The sequence below is a fragment of the Oryx dammah genome, unplaced genomic scaffold, assembly GCF_014754425.2.
Source record: "Oryx dammah isolate SB20612 unplaced genomic scaffold, SCBI_Odam_1.1 HiC_scaffold_4, whole genome shotgun sequence".
NCBI classification, from domain to species: domain Eukaryota; kingdom Metazoa; phylum Chordata; class Mammalia; order Artiodactyla; family Bovidae; genus Oryx; species Oryx dammah.
In genome coordinates, this window is record NW_024070188.1 from 61,734,794 (window position 1) to 61,758,964 (window position 24,171).

Here is a 24,171-nt window from a genome sequence, read left to right on the forward strand (position 1 = left end):
CCAAAGACTTTTCCTATTAAGATAAATAAACTTTTAAATCTAGCTATGCAGGAATTACTTCTTTGCATATTCCCTCATACAGGAATAAACTCTTGTCTTTTCTCCTGTTAATCTTTCTTTTGTCAGTTAATTTGCAGGCCTCCGATCACTGAACATGAGTTGACAGAGGAAAAAAGTTTCTTTTTCTTGCAACGGAACAAATGAATGAGTAATAAACATATTCTTATCATACAACACCATAGTGACAGCTACTCCCAGGCAGTACAGTAACTGTGGGTGATCAGCTTCAGATCTTGTTGTTGTGGTTTAGTCACTGAATCATGTCCAACTCTTTTGTGACCCCATGGACTGTAGCCTGCCAGCCTCCTCTGTCCATGGGATTTCCCAGGCAAGAATACTGGAGTGGTTAGCCATTTCCTTCTCCAGGGCATCTTCCCAACCCAGGGGTTGAACCTGCCTTCCCTGCACTGGCAGGCAGGTTCTTTACTGCTGAGCCAGATCTGTACAAAAATAGAAACACAAGGCCAAAGAAAAACAAACCAGTGTGCTGCTGGATGACTCTGAATTGATTTAAATGAATTCTAAACCATAATTCACTGTTAACGTTTGTGAAGCAAATCATCAAAAAAAAAGAAATGGTAAGGTTTCATCATTCTGCAGATGTTTGAGTGAAAGGAAAACATTTCATTTGTCTTACTTGTTCCTAATCCATCACACAGGGGGTAACTTCCTCTCTATGCAGCCTGGAAACTACATAGAAACAGGTTCACAGGGCCAGCTGCTATGATTATTTCAGGCTTGTGTCAGTTTATGCCCATTCTGATAAAACAGTGAGGTACAAATGCGTAAAAGAAAAAGGAGCACCACGGGAAAAGGGAGGGAGAATATAGGTATGTTTGGAAGAGGCATGAGGAGGAAGGCAACATATTCTGCACTGAACACCAAAGGAACTCAGTAATTTATGGCTTCTTCCAAAAAACTAAAGAAGAGACAGGGAGAGATGAAGCAAATGGGCGGAGAGTGGCTTGATTGTGGTATTCAGCTTGATTATGGTATTCATTCTTTCCTTGACTTCACATTGATTAAACAATCATCCAGCTCATTTCCCAGCATTTACTCTGCCCTCCTCCAATCTAATTTCCTTTCCTCCCAGTTTGAGATATTGTTTAAACAACTCTGGTTTTGTCACTCCTCAGCTTTAAACCCTTCTAAGCCTTCTGAATGAACTGCTTGGATGCCTGATCCCCGCAAGACGATGGGGTGAAAAGGGAAAGAGGGCCACAGTCCAGCCTTGGGATGTAAATAGTCCAGTGCAGGCTACTGAACTACAGGGAAATGAAAAGAGTTAGGGCAGAGGATGGGGCAAAAATGCTGTAAGGGTAGAGAAAAGTGAAAAGATGTGGGTGAACATGGCTCAAAGTAAAAAGCACCCTTGAGTCATATCTCAAAAAATTAGAGTAGAGTCACCAAGTAGAACAAAGCAGAAAAAGCGTGTGGAGTTGGGCATCTGCACGCCAAGTCCAGAGGCTGGAACAGCATGGCTGTTTGAATAATGGACAGGAGTTTGGCACTGCAGGACCGCAGGGTGGAAAGGAAAGGGTAAGTTACAGCCAGAGGGATAAGAACATTGTATGATGCAGAAATCTTCTTCTAAAAAGAAGAGCATCAAAGATTTTTAATTTTATTTTTTAAAATGCCATTTGCAGTGGCATGGATGGACCTAGAGATTGTCATACTGAGTGAATTAAGTCAGACAGACAAATATCATATGCGTATATGTGAAATCTAAAGACATGGTACAAATGAGCCTATTTAAAAACAGAAGTTGAGTCACAGATGTAGAAAAACTTGCGTGGAACTGACATATATGCACTACTATATACAGAATAGACAACTAATAACAACCTACTGAATAGCACAGAGAACTCTATTCATTACTCTGTAATGACCCATATGGGCACAGAATCTAAAAAAGAGTGGATATATGTCCATGTATAACTGACTTTGCTGTATCAGAAACTAACATGACATTGTAAATCAACTATACTCTTAAAAAAAAAACTTAAAATAAAAAAGCTTTTTAATTAGGGAAGTCACAGGATTAAATCTGCCTGAGAGATCTCTCCAGTGATGGCAGGGCCAGTGTTATTGATGGCAGGAGAGATAACAGGCCATATGAGAGATGATGAGGATGTGAGATAGAGGAGTGACAAAATGGAATGAAGGGGTTGGAAGAAACACTGGCTGTGAGACTGGAGCAGAGATTCTCTGAGGTATCTGGCTTGGGTAACTGTGTAGATGCCTTTGCTCTTAGTACAGACATGAAAGCCTGGGAGAACAAAAACAGGAACCACAGATGATAAGTGTTAAAACCCTGACAGTTGACTATAATCAACTGTTCAATGAGTTCAGTGTAAATTTATTAAGATAATAAATTCTTTAAGCTATGGGTTCATAACTCTTCCATTTCAAAAGATAGCCCTGAATAAAAAACATAGCCTTGAATCAAAAGAAGTTGTTTCTCTTTCTGTTTAAAAATAGAGAAGTCCTCTGAAAGTGGTATTGAGCTATATTTAAGAAACCTTGTACAGTTTGTACTAATCTTAAAATTTGTTTATAATGTGAGCTAGGAAAGGACATGTAAGATCTTCTTGTTCAATTCTCATTTAAGGAATGGTATCATCTTAATCCAGCAGGAGTAAGAATTATGTCCAAAGTTATAAAACTGGTTATTGGCATAGTCAGAGCTAAAACCCAAGGATCTAACTAGAATAGAGTCAGGTATGATCAACTGGAAGAAGGGTTTGACCATGACCCAAACAAGGCTGAATCCCTCCCACAATTGTACTGCTTCAAAGAAACAGCATTCAAATTCAGAAAGAAAAGCAAATCTTAACTTGGACTTCAGGTAAGTTTTTCAAACATCAGGAAGTCTAAGGTTTAGTTCAAATTTGTGGTTTACGGAACCACATTAATAGCTAATGTCTGCCAAATGCTGACATCACCCCATGAAAAGTTAAAAAACATTTTAAAAAAACATCTGATCTTTCTAAAACTTTAATTTTGTTTTGAGCCAATTTGAATTCTACCTCAAATGGAGGTGAAGATCAGAAAATAATTATTCTGCATACAAAATCTTAAACACCAAAGTAATCCTTCTCACTTATACTGTAAAGAATAGGAAGAGGAGGAATTATTTTCAGTATGTCATTCAGAGCCTGAAGTTTGAGTTCAGTTTGCAGTAATGAAGTTAAGCAACAAATTTTAATCAAATATTTAGAATACTAAAAACCTGATGTTATGGCGCTAGTTGTAAAGAACCCTCCTGCCAATGCAGGAGACATAATCCTGGGTCTGAAAGATCCCCTGGATGAGGGCATGGCAACCCACTCCAGTACTCTTGCCTGGAGAAAATGGACATGGACAGAAGAGCCTGGGGGGCTATAGTCCATGGGGTCACAAAGAGTTGGACACAACTTAAGTGACTTAGAACATGCACACACAATGTTAGTCATGAATACTGAAAATATCTAAGAAATGTGATCAAGGGTATAATGGAGTTATCGTAAGTTATGCAAAAATATAAGTTAAGGTTATTTAATAACTTATATTGCATAGGTGCTCTGGCCATGAAGGGACTGGAGAGCCAAGATGGACATCATCATCTTCACAACCCAGAACATCACTGTATCCATTCTTCATGTCATGCTACCAGAACACCCAAGACTACATCAGCAATGTCACTAGTTGTAGCAATAAGAGCAAACTAAGCCAAACCACTTAAAACAAGTATGCTTGAATTCACTGTATAGACTATACAATCCACTGGGAATACTGCAGAAGCCATTCTATGTCAGAGATTTTTAATTATGCTGATAGAACACAAATGACGTATAAGAAGTATAAGAGTGTTTTTCTGCCATAAGGGTGGTATCATCTGCATATCTGAGGTTATTGCCATACCCTTATGGCAGAAAGTGAAGAGGAGCTAAAAAGCCTCTTGATGAAAGTGAAAGAGGAGAGTGAAAAAGCTGGCTTAAAGCTAAACATTCAGAAAACGAAGATCATGACATCCGGTCCCATCACTTCATGGGAAATAGATGGGGAAACAGTAGAAACAGTGTCAGACTTTATTTTCTTGGGCTCCAAAATCACTGCAGATGGTGACTGCAGCCATGAAATTAAAAGACGCTTACTCCTTGGAAGAAAAGTTATGATCAACTTAGATAGTATATTCAAAAGCAGAGACATTACTTTGCCGACTAAGGTTTGTCTAGTCAAGGCTATGGTTTTTCCTGTGGTCATGTATAGATGTGAGAGTTGGATTGTGAAGAAGGCTGAGCACCGAAGAATTGATGGTTTTGAATTGTGGTGTTGGAGAAGACTCTTGAGAGTCCCTTGGACTGCAAGGAGATCCAACCAGTCCATTCTGAAGGAGATCAGCCCTGGGATTTCTTTGGAAGGAAGGATGCTAAAGCTGAAGCTCCAGTACTTTGGCCACCTCATGCGAAGAGCTGACTCATTGGAAATAACTCTGATGCTGGGAGGGATTGGGGGCAGGAGGAGAAGGGGACGACCCAGGATGAGATGGCTGGATGGCATCACGGACTCGATGGACGTGAGTCTGAGTGAACTCCGGGAGATGGTGATGGACAGGGAGGCCTGGTGTGCTGCGATTCATGGGGTCGCAAAGAGTCAGACACGACTGAGCAACTGAACTGAACTGAAGAGTGTTTTTCTAACATTAAAAGAATAGTGTCCCTGCACTTTCTTGAGAAGGCCTCCCAGGTGGCTCAGTGGTAAAGAATCCATCCATCTGCCAATGCAGGAGACTTGGGTTCAATCCCTGAATCAGGTAGATCCCCTGGAGGAGGAAATGGCAACCCACTCCAGTATTCTTGTTGGGAAAATCCCTGGTGGGCTACAGTCTATGGGGTTGCAAAGAGTTGGACATTACTGAGCAACTGAGCATGCATTCACTTTCTTGAGAAGAGTGGGTTACGAGCACTTTGATAAATCAGAGAGCTCTATGGTATGAGTTGTTTTTTGTGTGGTCAGCAGACCTACTAAAACCCCCGGACATTCCTAGGAAGAAAAACTGAATGTTTCCCTTCTTATCTGGCTGGTGAGTGTTCTCAGTGCTTGCAGGAGAACTGTCTGATCAGGAAGGGTATCTTACAGAGCCCACCCCACTGATTACCACTGCATACAGATCGGGAGATCATGACCCTGGGTCTTCTTGACAGCTCTCTGAAAAGCAATCTACCTGTCCCTCTAACAGTAGGAGACCTAGTCTTAGAAAAATTAGCCAGTGTAACTCACCACAAATTCTAAGGGAATTCAAGCCATGCTATGCTGTGCCTATAGTTAAAGGAATTTCTAGAGCAGAGTCTCTGAACTGATGATTCAATCAGTTTATGAAGACCAAGCTTGCCCAACCTGGCTATCATAGTCTGGCTATGCTATGTACATTTATCATAAGATGGATTGCTTTTCAAAGAAGGATAATAAAGAATACATATCGCTGTGTTTTTTTTTTTTAACTCAGCAATTTATGTTGTTGTAAAACAACTTTAGGGGTTTTCCAATCTATCCACTTCATAATCTATTATTAATGGAAATGTTTCATTTTCATTGTTAACTTTTACCCTGGCAGTTGCTATGTATTAAGTAATGCTAAATTTAACCCAAATAAAAATAGAGATAATTAAGTACAGTCAAAAGAGCACTGATGTGGAAGTCAAGATATCTAGTTTCTAACATAATCACTTAAATAAGAAAATATAACACTGCAAAATATTAAGCCTAACAAAGTACTGTCTATTACTTCTGCAGACAGCAAGCTAGTACATGGGGAAGATTATTTTTTTTCCAAAGTAGCTCCATCATCTTTTTATAACTTAAATGAAAAAGCTTTAGGCTTATTCAGGAATAACAAAGCTATACTACTGCCGGGGTTCCTGGGTGGTGCTAGTGGTAAAGAATCCGCCTGCCAATGGGAGACATAAGGATGCGGGTTTGATCCCTGGGTTGGGAAGATCCCCTGGAGGAGGGTATGGCAACCCACTCCAGTATTCTTGTCTGGAGAATCCCATGGACAGAGAAGCCAGGTGGGCTACATTCCATATGAGGTCGCAAAGGGTCAGACATGACTGAAACAGTTTAGCATACACACACATGCATATAACTGCTGAAGAATTACAGAATTTAATTACAGACATAATTAACAATTGGTTATTATATTTAAATTTCCTTTGACTGTTACCCTACCACTATGCTTACATAAAACTTAAGTACACTGCTAGTATACAAGATGACAGTATCAAGGTGATCTAAAACATAAGTATACCAGTCAGACTGCTGCTGTAGTTCAGTTTCACTTTAACATTAGAAATGTAAATTTCAATACTGCTTGAATTTAGAATTCTCTCCCAAGTCATAAAATGGGAAGGGCTTGGAGAAAACAGAGGCCCATTTCATGTCTGGAGAAGTGTCACCTTTCAGACACTGGAGATGCCCCAGTGTGAAAGTCAGCACTCTTGAACCTCCCCAGTACTGCTCCTCACTGTGGCAGAACACTCTTTGACATACAGCTGACAGGCAGGATGGAGAAAACGGACACGGTTGAAAAATGGGTGTCTGCAGTGTACTATACCCAGGAGGCACAAGGAAGGGGCACCTCCTCTCTTTAGTCTGTTTACCTTCCATTGTTGCAGATTCTCCAAGTAAGCATACGAATGAGGGCTGCAAACGCTTCTATCATTCAGAATTTTCACCGAATTTTGCTGGTCTGAATTGCAGCATATCTCAGAGGAGCAGAAAAATGTGCAAAGGGCACTGTGACTCTTGCATTGAGGGTTATCAACACCCTCAGAGATAAAAGCATAGTTACTCTCTATAAGATACAAAAACATGGCATTCCTAAGAGTTCTCTGATGTTTGCTTTTCAGCCCTTTTTAACCAAAGGGTTTCTCAAAGCTGTTTTTAACATTAAGGAACAGCTTATAGACTCTAGACTCTATAGACTCTAGACCCTCTACCCCTCACCCACTACTCATGTAACGTGCCTGCTCTCTCGCTCTCTCTCACACACACACACCTTTGCTTCAGTAAAACTTGAAACAGTTCACTTAAAAAAATTAGCCACAAGAGAAATTTTGTAAAAATTACCTCCAGGGAGTCACCTTCACAATCTCCTTCCTCTGTGTTTTTCCCCTTCTCTTCAGTAATGGTGTTCACCATTTCAAAAAACCTACAGAGAAAATGGGTATGTAGTCATTCATAATAGCTAACATGTTAAATATATGCAAGCACGTTTTAAAGTGACTTCAGAGCAAAAACTGGGATCTAGAGGATTCCAGCAATAAAGTATGAGCATCAGTGTAAAAAATAAGGTTTTCCAAAAAGAAAACACAGGTTAGTATAATTTGACAGAAATTTCAGGCAATGTCTAACACTTCAGATAATAGTAACATGATACTTTACACAATCAGAATGGTAAGGCTAGACAAGGACAGAGAAATGTAAAGAATGTGTACTTGTGTATAAGACCAAGATTGGGAGTATTTACACAATTTGGGACAAACTCCTCCACCTGTCTGAGACTCATTCTTTAACTATAAGTGGGGAATACATGAAAATGACTTGTAAAGTGCTCAAGGCAGGGCACTCTTCATTAAATATTAACTACTATTATTTGCTGTTATTATTTTAAATGGACATAACAGAAACATCCACCTTCTGAAGTAGTGTCTCTAAGTCCTGAGCTGACTCTCTGACACAGTGTTGGCTGCTACATTTGATCTCAGTTCCTGAAACTTCTGCCTGAGCACCTCAGCATCCATGTGGGGTCCCCTATACATGGTCTGCAAAATACTGACGTGAACCAGGAATGGCTATCTTTTACGTTTGGGACACAAGACACCTCTCTTTTGGTGATAAACATTTTCTTCAGCAATTATTCTTGTAAAGTTTTGTTTTCTGGAGATCATTGCAGAGCTTAAAAAAAAAATTCTTACAAGAAACAGATTTTCCCTCTGGGCACTAGCTGAGTCTGTCCCTCCAGAGGGGATGCTAACGGTTTTTATTCCAGATGTGGAGTAAGGGAGGCACTCTGAACAGGAGCTGATGATATCACAGGTAGGTCATGCGGTGCAGTCAGCCCAAGGAAAGAACAGGTTATTGTGTGGCAAGAAAAGCTTCCTACCACAACTCAGAACTTTTCTGTTATCTCTATACCTATGAAAGCATAGAAAATAAATATACTGGCCTCTGCCCCAGGTCCTGGGCACAGAGACCCTAAAATCCTTGTAATTTTCTGTGTGATAAGAGTACGAGGAGCGTCTTGTATTCTAATATGTCTTAGACCTCATCCTTGATACAGGGCTCCTAAAACCTTTATAAGTTCCTAAGTGAAAGAGAACCAGGAGCATCTTTTGCTCTAATGAGGCGATTCTAGGCGGGCTTCTGGATGACTCCTGGATGGGAACTGATCACTAGAAATACCAAAACACGATTAAAAGCCTGGAATTTTCAATCCTACCTCCCATCCTTCATAGGTGGGAGAGAGACTGGAAGTGGAGTTATTACCTGTTCATCCCTACTGGAGGAATGGGGCTTCCCAGGCGGTTCAGGGGTAAAGAGTCCGCTTGTCAGTGCAGGAGATACAGGAGGCACGGTTTGACCCCTGGGCGGGGAAGATCCCCTGGAGGGAATGGCAACCCACTCCAGTATTCTTGTCTGGAAAATCCCAATGGACAGAGGCAGGCTACAGACCATGGGGTTGCAAAGAGTTCGACAAGAATGAGCAACTGACCCCCCCCCACACACACACACACGTGAGGAAGCGCCCACAAAATACCAGTAGTCAGGGATTCAGAGAGCTTCCAGGTTGGTGCAAGCATTCACACAAGGAGGGTGACTCGCCCCAACTCCACAGGAACAGAAGCTCCTGCACTCAGGACCCTCCCAGACCTCAGCTTACAAATCACTTCATCTGGCTCTTCATCTGTATTATGTCCTCTAATGATCTGGTAAACATTAAGTGTTTTCCTGAGTTCTGTGAGCCTCTCTAGCAAATTAATCAAACCCAAGAAAGGTGTCACCAGGACCTCTGGGCTATAACTGGTTTGTCTAAAACACAGGTGGTGATAACCTGGGCTTGCAGCTGGCACCTGAAGCCGAGGGAAGAAACAGTCTTACGGGCCTGAGCCCCTAGCCTATGGGATCTCACTCTACCTCCAGGTCGATTGAGTTCAACTGCAGGTGTCACAAAGAATTGTGGGGGAAAATCTCCACACATTTGGGGACAAGAAATATCAGAAATGAGGTGTTTTGTGAGGAATAAAGGAGACACACAGAAAAGAAACATAGTAGGGAAGAACTGGGGTTTTCCCTACATAGGAAGGAAAAAAATTCTTTTCTTATACAGTGCTTTTTTAAAAAAAAATCTATCCATCCAACAAATACCATTGAGTGTCTAATGGAATAAAACACTCGTCTGGCCTTTGGAAATATAACAATGAGCAAAATCGGTAATGTCCATTTTGATACATGCACTAAAGGACAAAGGACTCAGTGCCCAAGAGAACAGCACCCAGGGACCTTATTTAATTAATTAATTTTACATTTTGGCTGTGTGGCATGTGTTATCTTAGTTCCCTGACCAGGGGTCGAACTCACACCCACTATGGTGGAAGTGCAGAGTCTTAACCACTGGACCACCAGGAGGTCCCTGACAATGTTCATTTTGGAGTTGGGAGCCTCTCTCTGGAGTTTGCTTGTGACACTAAGTTCTTCACTCTTCCTTCCTCTATACGTACATTTCTTGGAGGTTAATGATATGGAGAAAAAAGATCCCAAATCTGATTAGAATGACAGTATGCTCTGATGAAGATGACGTATCTTGATGAGTTAAAGACACAAGTAAATTTAACCAAAAGGAAGAAGAACATGAAAGACCTAAACAAATTCTAAAGATCTGGGGTAAAGATTTCCATCAGCTACTCACACAAAATTTTCTAACATGAACATTCTAAGTAGAAAATAACACTTCTGGTGGGATGAGAGCACCGGTAATTTTTAGATGCTTGGATTCCAGAGTTGCATGTGCCCCGTTCAAATCTCAAATTTATGCTTTTTGGCCATATATGATTATAGGCTAGTTAAATTCTCCAGTTCAGTTCAGTTGCTCAGTCACATTTGACTCTTTGTAACCCCATGGACTGCAGCACACCAGGCGTCCCTGTCCATCACCAACTCCCGGAGCTTGCTCAAACTCACGTCCATCAGGTCGGTGATGCCATCCAACCATCTCATTCTCTGTTGTCCCCTTCGCCTCCTGCCCTCAATCTTTCAGCACTTTGAATCATGTGGCCAAATTATTGGAGCTTCATCTTCAGTGTCAGTCCTTCCAATGAATATTCAGGACTGGTTTCCTTTAGGATTGACTGGTTTGATCTCCTTGCAATTCAAGAGACTCTCAAGAGTCTTCTCTGACACCACAGTTCAAAAGCATAAACTCTCCAAGACTCTACTTTTTTCTTTAACTCTTTTCAACAAAACTATTAATATTACCCACCTAATAAAGTTTATTTGAAGATTAAAATAGATATAGGCCTATAAGATTTATATAGTACTCCATAAATCTTAGCTATAATTATCATTGAAATAAATGAATAGCCTTGAGAATTCAAGTGTAAGTAGAAAAGTCAACCATATATGTGCTAGGAATTCTTTCTTATTTCCAAGTTTTTTTTTTACTATACATTCAGTTCAGTTCAATCACTAAGTCGTGTCTGACTCTTTGCAACTCCATGAATCACAGCACACCAGGCCTCCCTGTCCATCATCAGTTCCCAGAGTTCACTCAAATTCATGTCCATCAAGTCGGTGATGCCATCCAGCCATCTCATCCTCTGTCATCCCCTTCTCCTCTCGCCCCCAATTCCTCCCAGCATCAGAGTCTTTTCCAATGAGTCAACTCTTCACATGAGGTGGCCACAGTGTTGGAGTTTCAGCTTCAGCATCACTCCTTCCAATGAACACTCAGGACTGATCTCCTTTAGAATAGACTGGTTGGATCTCTTTGCAGTCCAAGGGACTCTCAAGAGTCTTCTCCAACACCACAGTTCAAAAGCATCAATTCTTCAGTGCTCAGCCTTCTTCACAGTCCAACTCTCACATCCATACATGACGACTGGAAAAACCATAGCCTTGACTAGACGGACCTTAGTCGGCAAAGTAATGTCTCTGCTTTTCAATATGCTATCTAGGTTGGTCATAACTTTTCTTCCAAGGAGTAAGCATCTTTTAATTTCATGGCTGTAATCACCATCTGCAGTGATTTTGGAGCCCCCAAAAATGAAGTCTGACACTGTTTCCACTGTTTCCCCATCTACTTTCTATGAAGTGATGGGACCAGATGCCATGATCTTTGTTTTCTGAGTGTTGAGCTTTAAGCCAAGTTTTTCACTCTCCTCTCTTACTTTCATCAAGAGGTTTTTTAGTTCCTCTTCACTTTCTGCCATAAAGGTGGTGTCATCTGCATATCTGAGGTTATTGATATTTCTCCCGGCAATCTTGATTCCAGCTTCTGTTTCTTCCAGTCCGGTGTTTCTCATGATGTACTCTGCATATAAGTTAAATAAGCAGGGTGACAATATACAGCCTTGACGTACTCCTTTTCCTATTTGGAACCAGTCTGTTGTTCCATGTCCAGTTCTAACTGTTGCTTCCTGGCCTGCATACAGGTTTCTCAAGAGGCAGGTCAGGTGGCCTGGTATTCCCATCTCTTTCAGAAGTTTCCACAGTTTATTGTGATCCACACAGTCAAAGGCTTTGGCATAGTCAATAAAGCAGAAATAGATGTTTTTCTGGAACTCTCTTGCTTTTCCCATGATCCAGCGGATGTTGGCAATTTGATCTCTGGTTCCACTGCCTTTTCTAAAACCAGCTTGAACATCAGGAAGTTCATGGTTCACGTATTGCTGAAGCCTAGCTTGGAGAATTTTGAGCATTACTTTCAAACTACTGCAAATTGCACTCATCTCACATGCTAGTAAAGTAATTCTCCAAGCCAGGCTTCAGCAATACGTGAACCGTGAACTTCCTGATGTTCAAGCTGGTTTTAGAAAAGGCAGAGGAACCAGAGATCAAATTGCCAACATCCGCTGGATCATGGGAAAAGCAAGAGAGTTCCAGAAAAACATCTATTTCTGCTTTATTGACTATGCCAAAGCCTTTGACTGTGTGGATCACAATAAACTGTGGAAACTTCTGAAAGAGATGGGAATACCAGACCACCTGACCTGCCTCTTGAGAAACCTGTATGCAGGCCAGGAAGCAACAGTTAGAACTGGACATGGAACAACAGACTGGTTCCAAATAGGAAAAGGAGTACGTCAAGGCTGTATATTGTCACCCTGCTTATTTAACTTATATGCAGAGTACATCATGAGAAACACCGGACTGGAAGAAACAGAAGCTGGAATCAAGATTGCCGGGAGAAATATCAATAACCTCAGATATGCAGATGACACCACCTTTATGGCAGAAAGTGAAGAGGAACTAAAAAACCTCTTGATGAAAGTAAGAGAGGAGAGTGAAAAACTTGGCTTAAAGCTCAACACTCAGAAAACAAAGATCATGGCATCCGGTCCCATCACTTCATAGAAAGTAGATGGGGAAACAGTGGAAACAGTGTCAGACTTCATTTTTGGGGGCTCCAAATCACTGCAGATGGTGATTACAGCCATGAAATTAAAAGATGCTTACTCCTTGGAAGGAAAGTTATGACCAACCTAGATAGCATATTGAAAAGCAGAGACATTACTTTGCCAACAAAGGTCTGTCTAGTCAAGGCTTTGATTTTTCCAGTGGTCATGTATAGATGTGAGAGTTGGACTGTGAAGAAAGCTGAACCTCGAAGAATTGATGGTTTTGAACTGTGGTGTTAGAGAAGACTCTTGAGAGTCCCTTGGACTGCAAGGAGATCCAACCAGTCCATTCTGAAGGAGATCAGCCCTGGGATTTCTTTGGAAGGAATGATGCTAAAGCTGAAACTCCAGTACTTTGGCCACCTCATGCGAAGAGTTGACTCATTGGAAAAGACTTTGATGCTGGAAGGGATTGGGGGCAGGAGAAGAAGGGGATGACTGAGGATGAGATGACTGGATGGCATCACTGACTTGATGGAGCGAGTCTGAGTGAACTCTGGGAGTTGGTGATGGACAGGTAGGCCTGGCGTGCTGCGATTCATGGGGTCGCAAAGAGTTGGACACAACTGAGCGACTGAACTGAACTGAACATTCTTTGGCATTGCCTTTTAAAGATAAAACTTTAGCTAAGAATCATAAATTAAGCATACATATTTTTGGTGCCAAGATAAAAAGACTGTATGTTGTAGCTAGTATATCAATCATTTATAATGGGGTCAAATAGTGATTATTTGAATAAGAATAACCCCCAACAAAATTTTAAGTCCAAGCTGGCTTTTACTGCACTTTGGTGTCCCAACTATAACTCCCTTCTACTTGTTGTTTAGTTGCTAAGTAATATCCAGCTCTTTGTGACACCATGGACTGGAGCCAGTCAAGCTCCTCTGTCCATGGGATTTCCCAGGCATGGATCCTGGAGTGGGTTGCCATTTCCTTCTCCAGGGCATCTTCCTGACCCAGGTATCAAACCCACATTTCCTGCTTGCCAGGTGGATCCTGTACTGCTGAGCCAGCTTGGAAGACCCACTCATGTCTACAGGTCCCCACAGTTAGGGACCGAGAAGAACTCAGTTATTAGCCCAAGAGAAATATACCCAGGGAGGTTAACACAAACATACAAAGCAGTTCATGGATTTTTGGATTATCTTTTATTGGTGTAAATTAGATCACTGGTTTTTAACTCAATTTGTTCCTCCACCTAAAAATCCAATATAATTAGTCCAGGGTACAGCTCAAGCACTTTCTAGAGCCCACCAGTTGACTCTAATATGAACCAGAGTTAGGAGTCACTGTTGTAGATAATGGTGATAATTTCATTCAAGAATGAAAATTTTGGTAATCATAGAATACATGAGCTCTTTAAAAATGAAACCTAAGACTTGGCAATTAACTGGTAAATTTGGTTCAAGTTTTGTCTGTGGAAAAGTAAGTTATGACTAAGAAAAAGGTTGATTTATTAAAGAGAGGTCCTAAATTTCTCAGTTAAACAAGCTACATAATTAAAAAATACCAACCCAAATGAAATATTTATATAAGCACATGGCCATGAATTCTCTACAGGAGCTACATGTTCATTCACTAATTAAAAATAATGATCAGGTAAGAACAGTCTTTTTCACGCATCAACAATGACTAATACGTACTTTTTACAGTGAAGTTCTGTACAGAAATAGATTTGGAAATCGTCAGAATTGTGAAGCACATACAGAAAACAGCATCGTTCTTCAAATTTAGAAATACTGAAACAAACAAAAGAGAATTATTCACAGTAATCTCAATACCTTCCATGAATTGTGATGAAAAAGGAATGCTTTTTACATTCAGTCCCAAGTATGATATCAATGCTGTTTATACCAAAATGTTATAAATAGCACTTCAAAAGTGACACTCCTTGTACCACAGGACTAAAATTATTTAATATTCTGAGAATTGTCTTCCTACTTGTATCTACAGATAAGGCTGCTCAGGGTGTTGCAGGCACATAAAGTACGTGTCCTACAACTCAGTGTGTGGAACAGGTCTTGGCTGTTGTAGCACTGAATTGTGCACTAGGAAGAAAAGCACACGTATCAACTGGCTTACAGACCCGATGATTCTGGTTCTGTAAGATCTGTCGAACAATAAAATTCTTCCAAAGCTAGGAAGGCAATGTGTGGAGGCAATAAAAGCAGCTCACTATCGTAGACAGTATAGAGGAGTGAAGATATATGAAATGGGACTTGGTTTGGACTCAGCAAGTTGTTTAGTTTACAGCAACTGAAACAATTTTGAGTTTACAGTCAGGCCATGCTCCTTTATGTCAAGGGTTGGCAAATATTTTCTGTAATGAGCCAGAGAGTAAATATATCAAGCTTTGTAGGCCAAACTACTCAGTTTTGCTGTTGGAGCAGCCTCAGGCAATACACAATGAATAAATATGGCTGAGTTCCAATAAAACTTTATTTACAAAAACAGGCAGCAGGTCATATTTGGTCTGTGGGCTGTTGTTCTCCAATCCCTATTTTATGCCTTTGCATCTGCTGTTCCTTCCATTTGGAATGCACATCATTTTTCACTTCTTGCAGCAATTCTATTCATCATTTAAGGCCCAGCTTAGACCTTACTCCATCTCACTTCGATACTTCTACCTGAAACAGAAAGATTTCCTCTTGTCTCTCTGGTCTTTGAACATACTTCTGCTAATTTCACACTGTACTGTCATTAGTTATTAAATGTCTATTGCCCTGCTAAGTTGTGAGTGCTTCAAGGGAAGAGTTCAGGTCTTAGTCATTTTTGTATCCTTAGCAGAACAGGACTCAACATTTGACAAATAGCCGGCATTCAGTAAATGCCAAATGGGCTGATGCAAGATAAACTGCTGACAGCTGGATTTTTTTTTCTATAGTTTGCCTTCTATTTATAGAGGAGGAGGCCAAGAAAAGTTAGATCTCTTTGAAGTCACACACTGGAACTCAAGTTTCTCAACACACAAACCGGCAGTAGCCACAAATAATCATTCCATGTTGATATCGTCACTTACAACAAAGGCTGTGGAGCGATGCCATACCTCATTAGAGAAAATTAACTCATTGGAAAATAAATATGACAAAGAGAAATTTATACTTACCATACTTTTCTAGATGGATGGCTTAAAAAAGGCAGCAATAAATAGTGTCTGGTCTTAAAAATTAAATATTAGGAGAGTAATGCTTTATCTGAGAAGGCATGGACTGGAAAGATATATAATGAGTCAGTCTGGCCTGTTTCTGTTCACATCATTCACAAGGTAACAGGTGGTTTTGCCAGGCAAACTCCAATTATCAGTGACTCAGACAACTCCACCAGTTCATGCTCCAACAAAACCAATTACCATTATGCCAAAAGCAACAAAGTATTGCATAACAGGCCTGCAGGAATCTGGCTTTTCTCATTTTTATTTATACGGGACAAACAGAAGTAAATGCAACTAATTTGGTTTGAAATGGGCAAGAGTTGGTTTCTCATAAACTTCTGTAAACACTTAACCAGGGGCTCTTGATTCCGAAAAAGTCTCATTTCTAAATGCCAAGCATGGGTATTATGATGGCAATGTCCAAACTGAAGGAAGCCACTGTAACCTCAAGAACATGTGATGAACAGAGATCTCAGGAAAAGTCATTAAAAAATGAATTCCCATAATCTTACCCTGTTACTACTAGCTGCTGCTGCTGCTAAGTCGCTTCAGTCGTGTCCAACTCTGTGCGACCCCATAGATGGAAGCCCACCAGGCTCCCCCGTCCCTGGGATTCTCCAGGCAAGAACACTGGAGTGGGTTGCCATTTCCTTCTCCAAAGCATGAAAGTGAAAAGTCAAAGTGAAGTTGCTCAGTTGTGTCCAACTCTTAGCGACCCCATGGACTGCAGCCTACCAGGATCCTCTGTCCATGAGATTTTTCAGGCAAGAGTACTGGAGTGGGGTGCCATTGCCTTCTCCATTAGTATTAGCTAGAGGACCCAATCCAGTAGATAGTACATGTGTTTTCAATACATCTAAAGAGAAAGTAGTTCCTGGTATACCAAGAAACCCCAGAAAAATCATCCTCTAACATAAACCATCAGCTCCCCCAGCTGGAGAGGACCTCCAACAGCTCCCTTCTATCCTTACCTTGACTCTGGCTAAAATCACAGTTATCTCTCAGTCACCGTATTTTAAGTAGGTGACAAGTACAGAGTCCATGAAGCTTTTGTTGCAAATCTTTTTGTAATGAAGATAGTGAGTCTGAAAAAGGCTGAGCATTTTCATCAACAGGAGGGTGCTTGAAGTTCTTTGCATTTTTAAATCGTGACTACAAGTCCTATCCAAGACATTCAGGCTCTAGAAAAATGTTTTCTAAGTAAACAAAACCAAGGAGACTTACCTCACACCCCTGACAGAAGAAGCACTAAAATTCCACTCATGTATACCTTTCTAGAACACAAGGGAAGAACAACAACAAAGGTTGAGTCATCCAAACGGAAATAACATAACAGTAATTTAATTGTTAATAATTTACTCAGAGTAAATTTTCCTAGCCCATAATTCTGCAAGGACAAACTATGTAGATGGAAACCGTAGTTCATTCTCAAGCCACAAGGGTGATGTTTACTCTACTTAATAATTTCTGTACTCCAATAAAACAGCTTCCAAGAGAATCTAGGAGAATTAGTCTCATTAAATTCTAAAACTTGATTTTTAGCAGATTAACCTATTAACTGTTGTGCCTTCATCTTTAGAGTAAAAAAACCCTGATCAAAGTAATTTAATTACTACAGCTGAGTGATATTTCTTTTCTGAGCAAGAAAAACAATTAATTTGAATAAAATCTCTGCAAGATTTTAAAGATAATTACTTCTGAATTATCTTTAGTTACACTTTCTAACTAAAATGGTGCTTCTATTTCTTCAGAATATAGTACAGCAAGTAGGTATGTGTATGTGTGTGCTCAGTTGCTCAGTCATGTCTGACTCTGCAGCGCCATAGACTTAGCCCGCCAGGCCCCTCTGTCCATGGAATTCTCTAGGCCAGAACAGTGGAGTGGGTAGCCATGCATTCCTCCAGGGGATCTTCCCAACCCAGGAATCAAACCCAGGTCTCCCACATTGCAGGTAGGTTCTTTACAGTCTGAACCACCAGGGAAGCCCATGTATGTGTAAAGACATGTATACAGTGTCCATCGTTGCTATAAAGTGTGATCTAATTTATGCAAAATTCAATATGCTAATAAAGTTTGAACATAAGAAATTTGATGACCATTTGATAAGCATGAATGATTTGCAGGGCCAAGATGAAAATTAAATGTGGGAATTTATTTCTTGAGTTTATTACTAAAGCTGAGTTAAAATCAGTATTAAATTCATATGTATCAAAATTAAATAAATGACAAGATAGATGGCATTCCCTATAAAATATTTTATATTCCCTATAAAAATGTTATTGTCAACAGTACAGAAGTAACAACATAAATATTTTTATGGAAATAAAGCAGTTGATAAATGTGTCTAAACTGTTCAAGTCTTGTATTGTAGTTAATTCTGATGGCAGTTTAATTCTGTAAATGTAAACGAACCAGAGAAACAAGCTCTTACCCACCCACTTAAAGTACTGCCGGAGGCTGAGGGCTTGGCTGGGCTAGTGAAGTGAGTAATGAAGCCTGAGACTCTGAGGTGGTCCAGAACTTTCCTTTGGACCAAAGCAATTGGAAGAGCCACAATTCATCTCCACAACACCTAGTCCTCTGCTAGGACCATGCATCTTAAAAACAGATCCTCTCAAACTCAGAGCTGATTTACTAGAAAACTACTTTCAGTGCACATCAGTCAGGTAACGGGGATGTGACCTGAATTAACACAGAGCAAATGTTGCTGTAGGTGAGGCCCAGAGAGGGAGAAGACCACAGTAAGGTACTCCTGGAACTCAGCTTTCTTAACCAGAGTACAGAGGGACTTAAATTAAAATAGCAGCCTGTAGCTTCAGCTGGTAATTTGGAAAGTGGCTTCTAAATCCTGTTGGCCTCAGGTGACCTTCTAAAAATATGTAAGCCAAGAGCTGCAGCTGTTACCTGCACACTCCTTGCACACAATGCAGCCTTATCCTCAGAGCCTGCAATTGAGCTGCTTTCTAAGGCCAAGCCCTGGATCACGACGGGGGCGCTCAGTGCGGAGCCAGCTGAGCGGAGTGTCAACCTGCGATGGAACACAGCGACTGATGAACACTGGCCAGGCAGCTCTGGTAAAATCTATCCTCCATCAGCCCCGTTCTGGGAGCGGCCAAAGAGAGATTTCCCAGATTGCCTGGGCTAGTTTTGTAGGAAAGAAGTAGAGCATTTCCAGAATGTTAGGTTCCTGGAAGGCTGTGAGTGCTGCCAGGGAATGTTCCATTTCAGTGGTGCAAAGCCCAAGGCCCGAGATGGGAGTGATGAGGGATGAGGAGTCCTCTCTCACCTCCCTTGCTACTAGGACTCACCACACAGAGGTGCTGGTGAGCCATAAAGCCAACAGGTAAGGTAAAGGTTTCCTGGCTCCTCTGGGAGTCTGGGGAAAAGGGCAGAGCAGAGGCAGTGCTGGAGTGACAATTAATTCCCCAAAGCCCCAAACCAACACTCAACCTAATCTGCACAAGCACCATTTTCTTGGAAATGGTTAGCCTCAGATCCTGTGCCCCAGCTAGGGCAAGGCTGAAGACAAATGGCAGCTTCCCTGGGGGATCAGCTGGTAAAGACTCCGCCCGCAATGTGGGGACCTGGGCTCGATCCCTGGGTTGGGAAGATCCCCTGGAGAAGGGTAAGGCTACTCACTCCAGTATTCTGGCCTGGAGAACTCCATGGACTGCAGAGTCCATGGGGTCACAAGATCGGACAGAACTGAGTAACTTTTTTCTTTTTTTTTAGCATGGCAGCAATTCTACTGTGGCAGACACTGTTGGTTCCCCAGGTGACAGCCATTCCCTTCCGTCTTTGCTAAGAAAAACTGTTTGTTGGGCAAGTGCAGGTGGCAGTGTTTAGCGATGGTGAAACAAATTCCCTAAATTAGCCATGGTAAACCCATTTCCCTTGCTGGTGACTGGTTTAGGCATGGACACGTGATGCAACTTTTGGTCCCAGGTAAAGGCCCTGACCTTCTTTGCATGCTGTCTTTATGGAGTGATGCTTGCTGCTGCTATTGAAGACCATGAGAGAAAAAACAAGAGCACATAGAGAAGCCAACCAGAAATCTGACACTGCTAAGCCCCTGAAAGTAGCCCCCAGTGATCCACCTCAGAAGCTCTTGCAATATGAGACAATGTTTCCTTATTATTTAAGCCATTTTTAGTTGGGAGTTTTGTAGTCAAAAACTTCCTTGATGGGTGAGAGCTTCATATTATCAAAAATATAGAACCTAGGGTAAATACATCCCCCTAATAAATTTCCTGGGTCTCCTCTGAGTGGCCACTGGTTGGAACTGGACTGAGGAAAGTGGGGTGACACTTGGCTCTCCACTGGGACCCTGCACCAGACAGGCCAGGAGTGCTTAGCTTCAAATTTCAAAGGACGGGAATTCTAAATAAAAATGATTTTAAATATCTTGCAAATAACTTCTCTCTTCTACAATCTAGGTTTTTCTTTCATGTACACATACATGCAGACTTTCTTCAAGCATTAACCTTTTAAAGCAGCAACCAGGGAGAACTGTTAAAAGACTGGGACTTCAATTAATTTGCCCCTGACCACAGAGTCCCTGAACTCTTGGGACTTGGTATAATGATCTTAAAGCTTTGAAAGTAGCAATATAAAGTATACACTAGCTCATATAACCATTTACCCCATAGTTTAGAATGAAAATACTGGGAGAAGGAGTAAAGGAATAAATATAATCAACAAAAAGCAACACTATGTTGTTCTATTTTTAGAAGGAAAATTTTAAAGATTTTATGTCACCCTTCCAAGAAAAATCTACTTCCTATTTAACATTAAAACCTATTAAACCTGTTGCTTATCTGTTATTTAATTATAGTTATTACAGTTGCTTAAAACTAGTAAAATAATAACAAAGTAATCTTCATTGCTTGTCCTCATTCCAATTGTATCACTTCTATTTAAAACAATAGAGAAAATGGCAGTGGTAATGAATACTCTATGGATAGAACGAGGGATAATGAATACACACACTTATGTATAGAATAACAAATTGACGTCAATTTAAAATGGAAACAGATCAATTTTTAAAAAGTTTAAATTTTTAATAAGGGACATTTTTAACACTGAAGGTAATAAGCAGTGAGGACAAGGCAAATGTAATACTTCTTGATCAAAATATAGTAAAAACGGAAGCGGGACAATTCACAGCCTACGTCTATAACTACGTAAGGCACTGATTTATACCCTAATATATTTATTTCTTAGCATAACAGAAAAATTGTCTCTACACTTGTCACAAACATAAAAGAATCGACACAAGGCTAACTGTATTGAACACAGAACCTCCAGAAAAAGAAAAATAGTGACAACTGGAAAGAGTATTCATTTTCCAAAAATTCCTGGCTTACTTTCTGTTCTTTTTCTGTCTTCCAAATAACTTCTGGCTCTCTACTCATTCTTTGGGACGTGCTAATCGCTCATTCCTTCAGCCCCGGTCTGTTCTGTTTCTATGTGTCCTTGTATAACCCTGCTCTTTCTAATCAAGTTCTGAAAATCTCCTCTCCCAGATAACAATTTTCATGTCTCTAACCTTAGATTTTGTAGTTTCAACTGGATGACTACTCTACTTCTGCTTATGAGACCATGTATGCACATACTTTAAAACAATGTAAAGAAAACACTTTCACATTGCCTGCAATGCACGAGTTCAGTTCAGTTCAGTTCAGTTGTTCAGTTGTGTCCGACTCTTTGCGACCCCATGGACTGCAGCACGCCAGGCTTCCCTGTCCATTGCCAACTCCTGGAGTTTACTCAAACTCAAGTCCATCGAGTTGGTAATGGAGACCTGGGTTCAATCCCTGGGGTGGGAAGATCCCCGGGAGGAGGGCACAGCAACCCACGCCAGTATTCTTGCCTGGAAAATCTCCATAGACAGAGGAGCCTGGTGGGCTCCAGTCCATGGGGTCGCAAAGAGGACATGACTGAGCAACTAAGCACAGCACAAAGAAAACACTGTACTTTATAAAAACAAGGTTAATAAGATGTGTATAGACAGTTATATTAGTTATGGTCAATTTTGTCATGATGGCATGACTCCAAGTGGAGTACAGATTGGAGGTTCCAAGAATCCCTTCCTTGGGGTCAATTAATTTACTAGAGCAGCTCATAGAACTCAGAGAAACATTTTACTTACTCGATTACCAGCTTATGATACATGGATCAGATGGAAGAGATGCACAGGGCAAGGTATGGAGAAAGGTCTTGGAGCTTTCATGCCTTCTCCACATACACCCCTCTTTCCAAATCCCCAAGTATTCACCAACCCAGAAGTTCTCTGAACCCCATCCTTTTGGGTTTTTCTGGAGGCTTCATTACATAGGCAGGTTTGATTAAATCATTGGTCATTGGTCAATGATTCAACCTCCAGCCCTCCTCCCCTCCCAGAGATCAGGATATGGGAATGAAAGTTCCAATCCTCCAAACTCCTGGTTGGTTCCCCTGGCAACCAGGCCCCATCCTTAGGTGTTTTTGGGGTACTACCTCAGTAACATAACAAATGTCATCTTTATGACTCTCAGCATTCAGGAAATTCCAAGGGTTTTAGGAACTCTGTGCCAGAAATAGGGGCCAGATCAAAAACATATTTACTATAAACTGCAATATCACAATTCCCTAATATAACACGAACAACCTCCCAAATAATTGCTGTCAAAAATAAATAAATAAATAAAATTATTATTCTTTTTAAAATGGTGCCATTTTGAGTGCCCTTTGGATGGCTATGACATCTATAATAAAAATCCAAACAGCAGAATTATACTTTACTGACTGAAATCCATAACCAAAATTTAACAAATTTTATATTACCAAATACATTTATGCCAAAATAAATACACAGGAAGCTATTTCTTCTAAACTAATACAGACATTTGCTGGAATATATAAATGTCAGAAGGTATAAAATCTTTCACTACTAATGCTCTTGTCTTAACAACTGCACAATTTACCTTGTCATCAGGAAGCACGTGCCAAATAGATATTGTCTTTTCCTCAACTTCATTGTTGATAGACAAATACGAAGGTTGATAGATTTTGGTTGGTTCTAATATTAATACCTTCAAAACATAAGGCAAAGAAACTAGTATTATTGACTTAAGATTTAAGCCATTTAGAGTTGTTATAACAACCCTGCACTAACACAAGAGATTACCAGATAAGGCTTAGTCCAAAGCTGGAGTAAGACTATTTTACCTTCAGATTCTTGCTATCCTATGAGGCCTCTGAGCAATTCATGTATTAAACAGTTACCATAAGTTACAATAATCATCACCTTTCATTGCTAAAGAAACTGGAAATAAATTTTTGAAGTCTTTATGTTGGTTTGACTATCCCTAGGGAATCTACTTGGAGAAGGCAATGGCACCCCACTCCAGTACTCTTGCTTGGAAAATCCCATGGACGGAGGAGCCTGGTGGGCTGCAGTCCATGGGGTCGCTAAGAGTCAGACACGACTGAGTGACTTCACTTTCACTTTTCACTTTCATGCTTTGGAGAAGGAAATGGCAACCCACTCCAGTGTTCTTGCCTGGAGAATCCCAGGGACGGGGGAGCCTGGTGGGCTTCCATTTATGGGGTCGCACAGAGTCGGACACGACTGAAGCGACTTAGCAGCAGCAGCAGCAGTAAGGAATCTACTAGTGCTATATATATATATATATATATATTTTAAGCTTTTATTTTATTTATAATCAACACAGAATCTATTTATCTTTTTTTAGTTTTTTTTATTTTAATTTTTTATTGAAGTATAGTTGATTTACAATGTTTCAGGTGTATAGTAAAGTGATTCAGTTATACATATACATATTCTTTTCCCATAATCTATTTCGATAAATGTAAATGTGTCAAAGAAAGGCAGAATGTGGTAAAAGAGCAAATAATTCTATGTACATAAGATTCCATATATAGACTATCACATGCTTATTTTAGACTTTTTTTGTGGCCATACCGTACCAGAAAGATGTAGCAGTATGGTTTTCATACCCTTGTAAATGGACTGAGAAAAGATTTTGATTATTATTGAAAGAGTTTTATATATGAGCCAAAGAAATGGACATAATTCTATGAAATAATAAAAATGCTTTGGCACTGCCTCCAAGATAAAACTAGTACCTTCAATAACGATATATTTAGCTTTGTGAGAGAAAAAGAGAGAAATCAAACTAGCTCCTACTTCGGAGAGTATCCGAGGATATATGACAAGTGGGATGAGAGTCTCCATCAAAGGACTGGACAATGTTTACACTATTACTAACATATCATATTAGGAGCAAATAACACTGAAAC

At 40.4% G+C, this 24,171-nt stretch overlaps 1 protein-coding gene across 1 annotated transcript in view; it reads right to left on the minus strand.

Annotated features, from left to right (window-relative positions):
• The window catches only part of MAP3K5 (mitogen-activated protein kinase kinase kinase 5), a 228,197-nt gene that overhangs the window by 65,374 nt on the left and 138,652 nt on the right, over positions 1–24,171 (minus strand). The window contains exons 11-14 of the mRNA XM_040239312.1: positions 22,833–22,940; positions 17,092–17,141; positions 14,360–14,455; positions 7,171–7,252 (exon numbers count right to left, since the gene is read on the minus strand). Coding sequence (XP_040095246.1) covers positions 7,171–7,252; positions 14,360–14,455; positions 17,092–17,141; positions 22,833–22,940 — 336 coding nt within the window. The remainder of the gene's footprint in view (positions 1–7,170; positions 7,253–14,359; positions 14,456–17,091; positions 17,142–22,832; positions 22,941–24,171) is intronic.